The following is a 7,601-nucleotide window of genomic DNA, read 5'->3' as shown; positions in this document are numbered from 1 at the left end:
TACGGGGAAGCAGATCCCACTGATCAGCACCTTGCGAGGGACCCCTCCCACCGCCGCTCCCTCTGGTTTGTCTGGGTAGCGGCAAGAAAGTTACCTTTCCGAGAAACAGCCTGTCTAGTTCACTGCTTATACATAAATACGTAGATTTTTAAATCAACTCATCTGAGACCTCTCACAAGGGGCTGATTTCGCAAAAGCAAATTCATATTCTTTAACAGGGAAAGGCTCGGCCAACTCGTTGCTAGCTAGGATGTCAACCAATTGTTGATATACTCAGTCTTGAAAGGGCATGTGCATGGAAGCAATCTGACGTAGATTTACTTTAAAAATCTAACCTAAAATATTCAGACGTTCAATCCATACACATAGGAGCAAAGCCGAAACTGTGTGATCTAGGTATTGACGGGCAGCCCTCTGTCTGCTGGCTACAACAGTTAGTAGAAGCGTGTTAGTAAACGGATGTGATTACAATGCGCTAGAAGAACAAACACACATCAATTTAACTGTGGCCCCTTCCCAGGGACTGAGAGGACGGGTGTCACCAAGTACAAAGGGTCTTCTGTGTACGTGACAAGAACCTAGGCCACTCTGCTATTCTTAAGTTAAGGATGCTATTTGCTCCACTCTGGGGTGCGGGGGAGGATACAAATTCAATGTCTGGAATTTAACCACAACAGAGAGAAGATTAGAGCCATTATTTTCTTTAAAGCGAAAGAAAGACATGGTTCTCAATCTGGAAATACAGACATGAGCAAGTTTACTCCACACATGGAATACAGGCACTATTTTTTTTTTACTTTAATATGCAAATTTCAGCGAGTATCCCAGTCACCTCTACGAAAGCTCTTCACTTCCCATGAAGCTCTCTGACTGAGTTAAAGCGCACGGACCGTCTGGTATATCTGTGGGTCTTTGGCACATTTGTCAAGTTGGAAAATGTCAAAAGGCAATAAAAAGTTCAAATGACTGCTTTGCACATTCTTTTAATCGTCTTTACATCAAAATATAAGGCCACAAAAAGGCAAGCTGAAATTTCAGGATATGTGGAATAGTTTTAATAAAGGGTTTTCCATACAGTACCTTACATATAGAACAGTGTGTTTGCAAATTTAAATAATATCTGAATGTACAGTGGCATGTATTCTTATCAAAGATAAATTCAAGTTTCCTGTGTGTCAGTTCCACAATGCATTTACACCGATCGCTAGAACTGATACACAGATTGAGGCATAAAATATTCAAGTGTTATGTCATCAAAGAGCCTCCTCTTAACAGTCTTTTCTCCCCTTTTTAAAAAAGTTTCAAAACCTGTACATACATTTTTAATTTTTAAAAACAGTCTGTTAAAAGGTAACATTTCATGTTAACCACCAACTCTTATAGTCTATAGTAATAAAACTAGAGATGTGTAGATATAAATATGTGTAGACTATGTACATATATACGTTGAGTGTTTGTTTCAAACAAGCACACGCTTGCGCAAACCATCGTGTGGAGCGCGGCGGCGGCACACGACCCACGAGGGCGCTGGCTGTGACAGGGGGACCTGGGCCCGAAATCCAGCACGAGCTAACTCAGCAACTCAGAGTTGCCTTTGGTTTCAGAAATGTGTCCATTTGTGACCAAAGCTAAACGTTTTGGGTGCGCATGTATTTTTTAAAAATAAAATTCATCTTCAGAAATGAAGCTTTTCCAGTATTCCACTACCAGCAGTTAAAAAACTCCACAGCCACAAATTATTTTGACAGTTTTGTCACTCCTCATCCCAGCTGAGGTGGTTTATCTGAAGGCCAACACCAGGCACACTCGGGATCAAACTGTGCTGACGCCTGCACGCGGCGTCCGACAGCTCTCGAGGGCACGTGTGTAGTCTGTGGGACACCGCGCTGCTGAGGGGCGGACGGCCTACGTAAGACGTGGAGGAGGCCTCCCAGGGGAGTGAACGGTCCCCCCCCCGCTCAGTGTCACTGTCATTTGGCACACTGACCCTTCTGCGAGCCATTCTGTTTATAATGAGCTTAATGCCTGCAAAATAAATTCCAATTATTTGGCATTTGTGTTTAAATATGTCATCATAATGAAGGAAGAATCCCACAACTGTCTGCCTCGCAAGTGAGGCGCTCACTCTGTCAGTTTTCTGATTAAGGACATTCATCATCTAAGAGACAGCTCATGATCCTCTGAAAGTTTAAGTACTCTAAGCTTCGGTGCAGCTGGACCAACTGCAGAGAAGACAGTTCGTATAAGCGACCTTACAGAACTCTCCAGATTTTTCACTTCCTCCACAATTTTGCATTTGGCCAAATGCTGGTTCATAACATGGACCCTTCTACTAAAAATTGCCTAAACACGCCATGTTTCTTTCTACGGGTATCTCGAGCTTCATGTGAGCCACTATTCAGAAAGCCCGCCAACTCGATTTCCCCGGTATCCGTTGTATTCCACTCCACTGACCCCTGGCACGGATCACATGCTCATCTGCAGCTCGCTCATCAACTTTTTTTTTAATATAAAAGTTGTTCTTCCTCTTCCTTTCCAAGGTGCCATCCTATGGGTGTCACAAATCAGTAAATGACCAAACGACACTAAGCTTTTTAAAACTACCCACTTGGCAGTCACGTGGATAATAAGGGTTATCAACTGAAGAGACCCACATTCTCTGCAACGGTTCCTGCTGCCGTCATACAGAGCAAAGAGCTGCTATCTGCTGTACTTTGCCCATGTCGATTAGGAGCTGTCTGACGTGGCGTTTAAGCTGGGGCAGCCTTGCAAGGGGGTCCGGGGGCTCCAGCTCCCCTGTGAAATCAAGCCAGCTTTCCAGAACTGCAAGAGAGAACAGAACGAACACATCGAAATAGCAACTGGCAAGAGTCACGAAGTGGTGTAGTTGGGAGGCCGGGAAAGCGCAGACTGAGATCACGTGCCTTTCTCTAGACGGGCCCACATACCCGGCCCTGTCTGTGGGTGTCGCACCCGCTACGTCCCATGCCACACGAGTTCTAGTCTTTCTTGGTGACTTTTCTCCGTCATTATTTTAGAGAATTCTTTCCTTTACAGGTATAAACTAATTTCATTTTGAACATCTCCTTCCACTCTCTTCTGGAATGGGAAATAACAATTCCCTGTGCCTGCTGAACCTTTCTATTATTTTAGACTTAAATCATCACTACTCCATTTTCAATGAAATTTAGCTACTCTCACCATTTTTTTTTTAATCAGGGAGTTCTTCTTAACAAAGGAAAGGAGGTGGCAATTTTTCAGTGTCCTTTTCAGTCCCACTATTTTATCATTACTTTTAAAAATACGCAGGCACATTAGATAGTCTAGGCAGACCACAATTAGTTACTCTACGCTTTTTATTAATAATAAGGGACAGTGTCAAGTTGTACTATTTTTCCCTTCAAACATCTACTCGAAACATTAAAGTAACAAAAAGCTAGCTTAAACTCACTGGAGGATGCTTTTGAAATGGGTTTCCATTTCCTCTTTTCTCAGGGAAAAACAGAGCAGCAGGAGCCCTGATTTGGTGTGGGGTTAAATTTAAAGATGGGAATACAGTCTATATAGGAGGTTAGGGGAAAAAACCCAAAACACTGGATTAGGAATCAGGTCACCTTACCCTATTTTCTCAACTGTAAAATGGGGATATAATATCTTTCCTGTCTACCTAGGGTCCTGTGTGCTAAAATTAAAATATAAAAGAAAACCACTGGAAAATGTGTCTGCACACTTAAGGTTTACCTACTCGAGCTTGCGGGGTGGGGGGGTGGGGGGGTTCCTATTGTTAATTTCACTTCGTAGGTACCAAAGTGATAGCAAAGATACAAAGTGTTTTCCTCCATTATTTTAAATATGCTTACAGTCCCTAAACTGACTCCCCTACCGCCAAAAAAAAACAAAAAACAAAACAAAACAAAAAAACCAGTTCAATGAAACTAATATTCCGTATGCACTCTATATTGCACCCAGCAAATGGGCAGTGTTTAATAAATATCCAACTTTAAAAATACAACTAAGATAATATCCAGTCATACTGTCTTCAGCCTAAAAGACCCCAAATGCCGGCTGTGTTACGTGACATGGAAAGAAACAAGCGGCCCGTCGGAACGGCCACCCTCTACAGTTCCCACCCCGTGACCTAAAACTCTTCACATATCGTCTTCATAACAACAACGAACACACATGACATACTAAGGTCACTGCATTTTCGTTCGTTCTTAGAATTACCATCGACTTCTTTTTCTATGAGGTCCATCCTGCTGGTGACTTCATTCTGGACATCCTCTATGTGTGTCAGGAGATTGAGCTGCCACTGAAGATGTGAGTCGCCTGGGTCTTCAGGGCCCTTTTTATCGTTATAAACAAACACCGTATTCCTTTCAGCTGGATTCTTCTCCAAAGAACCATTGGGAAAAAAACAAAATGGGGCGAAATGTAACGTCATAATGGGAGAGAGAACACGAAACACCTCGTTACCACAATGGTTAGTGAAATCCAATCAGACTCCCAGAATATTCTTAAAGTAAGTGCTAGCATATAATTAAATTTTATCCAATGGCCCTTAGAAGGGCAGAAACGCCTGCCATATCGCTCCACAGTGCATCGCACAGGTCTACACAGGGTGGAAGTCATTCAATAAAGCAGGCTAAATAAAGGAAGTTGCTAATTATACCCTGTAACTAAAAAACCCAGCTAATTTAGACTAACCCCTTCCTCCAGTAATCTAAACGAAGGACCTAAGTGGAGTAAAGGCAGCAAGCGACAGAAAAATCATGAAAACTGGCAAAGGCCAGTTTAAAGTCTAATTACCTAGAGACTGCAATTAACTGTTGTAGTTAAATCAATGAGGCAATAGAAAGTTAAAAATCCTTTAAAAACGTAGAAAGTGCAAACTGCTTCACACACACAAAAAAATGTGAACTGAGACTCACCAGAAAGAATTCATTTCATAAAAGGGACATTAAGCTGACAAAATAATTTGCCACAAAATCCAGGAAATATAAGCTTCCCCAATTTATTTATTTACTGGGATTTCTTGATCAAAAAGGCCAGAAAAATAAAGGATTAATTTTAGTGGCACTGCTCACTGAAAATCAATGAAAAATGAAGAAACAGCATCTCTAAGACAATTCCTATGAATAGTAAAGAAGTTTAAAAATATTCAATGTACACAGAGCTATAAGAATCCAGTGTATTGCATAATGGAATTGATATGCATACACAAATATGCTACAGTTTTATAAAGAAAGGTTAGGGCGCCATCTTTTATCTGAAACACACAAAAAAGGCAGACAAATTATATTAACATACACACACCCACACGCACGCACATTCTCACACAGACATCTTCATTTGGAAAAAAATGTGGCTCATGATTTCTGGAGGCATCCAAGTATGCTTACAAAACTGAGCCTTTGGTTAGGGCAAAAGTTTACTGAATCTACAATTCTGAACTAGGAGATAACTAAATGTTCAAATGGCCGGTATTTCTTACAGAGAAGCAAAAGATGTTTTTACGCTAACCAGACACTCACTGCTAACTTGGAAATGTAAGCGTAACTGTACTGGGAATTCGGCTGTTTTATTTTATAAACTTGTCCTGCGTCCCCACCCTGTTCTCCAAGCCAAAACACATGAGCCAGTTCTACCTTTTCAGGCATCCCGTCTTCTTTCAGTGAACACTGTGAACGGTTTTTTTCCTTCACGTGGAATTCCTGTTCTTCTTCAAAACTACTAACATCGTCGTCATCTGAGCTCCCAGGGTCTGCGAGAGTTTTGCAGTCTTGACCAAAATTCTGTGGCTTTTGGTAGCTGTGCTCACTTGTTATATAAGTGCCCTCCATTTTTAGGGGCACACGAGGCGATTCTTTATGGTTCTGCACATGGTATTTCTTCTCCTCCATACTCCCTGTGTCTTGCGCTGTTATTTTTTTCTCTACCCCCACGATTCCTTGGTCTGGGTCTTTTCGCTTCCCAGAACAAGCCCAGAGATGAAGGTCGGGATGATGTTTATTCCTGCAAACAAAGTTGAAGAAAGAGCAGTTCAGGACAAACAAGTCTCGTGCCATAATGTCAGCACTTAAAACCATACGGGTGATCCTTCGCCCTCCACGCCTCTTTCACACCAAGTGTGCTGTCTCGGGCACACTGACCCCACTTCGCTGCTCAAAGACCTAGACTCGTACCCAGGGAATCAGGTTAGGAAGAGGGCAGGGACTCAAGACACAAGCAGAGGTATTCTTTGGGTTAGCCTGCCCCAGAACTTAATCCAAAGTGGCATTCTCACAACTTTACAGAATTAATACTCAGGTGGAAGAAAAGCTATGGTAGGTGTAATTCTGTTGACAGTTCACATCATCACTTGATACAGATGTACCTCTTTTTCTGATCTGCCACTGGAGTTTTTTAAACTGTATGGCATGAAAAACGTTCATGTGAGCCCATCTTAACATCTTCATTGAATCAAAAAGTGATACCTGCTCCTGATAAAAAAAAAATCCAGGCAAAGAATGTGTACGAAGCAAACACCTCACTGCGTGGCAATCGTAAAAACGTGAGCCACAACCTTTCAGCCATTTCCTACACATATACGATTACTTTTTAAATGGGTAAGCATACACCTTTGCTTTATACACAGATGGGGCTCTCGATGTGCCCTCTTCATATGTAACACATGTGGAAATCTTGCCACATTAGCACACAGACTGTTTACTCTAGTACCTGGACAGTATCGGCGTGCCACAGTCTGGACTCGCCGGCCAATTCCCCACCTACGCACATGTGTGCGTGTTCGTGTGATCTCTGCACACAAGTGGGGGGGATGTTCCGGTCAGATATGGAGCGGATGGATAATGGGTACACGTCTTAAATTTGGTAGGAGCTTCCCAAGCAGCCTCCAAAGAAGTGGTACTAACCAACCCCTCATGAGCAGTCTATAATAGTGCCTTCTGACCCCATCCTCACCAACCACGGGAGCACGTGACAGTGTGCAGCTAATTCTAGTCATGAAAATTCTGCAGTGAGTAAAACAGGAATTCTCTCATCAGAGCTGGTAAGAAAAGAGGATCATCAAGAGGCATAAACAACCTTTCAGAAGGCTCAGTAATGTTTGTGAATTAATTATTTCTAGACTAGATAAATACCCGGGGGTCAAATTAGTTTTCTTCTAATACCCAAGTATTATTTCTGAAGTTATAAATGTTAACTTTTGGGCCCTTAGTAATTTAGTATCGGAAAACACTAGAACTCTTACCCAGCAAAAGGCATGGTAGAAAGCTGGTTTTATAGTCTAACAGTCCACCAGGTGGAATCCTGAGGAGCCTAGACAGGCTACATAACCTCTATCTTTGACTCCCATCTATCAAATGAGGTAGGGTCTATTTTTCAGGCTTATTTTAAGGATGAAATAAAATCTTATATGAAAACACTGATTTCTGGCATGAATTAGACTTTTGTTTTAGACTTTCAATAAATAGCTAATGATAATAATTTCTATTTTTAGAAATATTAACATACAGAGAAGCTACAGACATGCAGCAAAACTGGTCCAGTTTAAATCCTTATTGCAAGTATGAATGCACTGAAATTCAAATTCCTATCAA

The 7,601-nt window shown here is 41.8% G+C and overlaps 1 protein-coding gene across 3 annotated transcripts in view; it reads right to left on the bottom strand.

Moving 5' to 3' along the window:
* Positions 1-970: 970 nt before the first annotated feature.
* Positions 971-7,601, bottom strand: part of PHF20L1 (PHD finger protein 20 like 1) — an 84,961-nt gene continuing 78,330 nt past the window's right edge. For all 3 annotated transcript variants that reach the window (XM_039240204.1, XM_039240206.1, XM_039240205.1), the window contains 3 exons: positions 5,649-6,015; positions 4,228-4,390; positions 971-2,823 (listed from right to left, as the gene is read on the bottom strand). In XM_039240204.1, coding sequence (XP_039096135.1) covers positions 2,681-2,823; positions 4,228-4,390; positions 5,649-6,015 — 673 coding nt within the window. In that variant the 3' untranslated portion in view covers positions 971-2,680. The remainder of the gene's footprint in view (positions 2,824-4,227; positions 4,391-5,648; positions 6,016-7,601) is intronic.

Source organism: Hyaena hyaena, unplaced genomic scaffold, assembly GCF_003009895.1.
Source record: "Hyaena hyaena isolate Hyena2069 unplaced genomic scaffold, ASM300989v1 scaffold_169, whole genome shotgun sequence".
In the NCBI taxonomy this organism is placed as follows: domain Eukaryota; kingdom Metazoa; phylum Chordata; class Mammalia; order Carnivora; family Hyaenidae; genus Hyaena; species Hyaena hyaena.
Note: the sequence above shows the minus strand (reverse complement) of the source record. Positions and strands in the feature narration are given on the sequence as shown.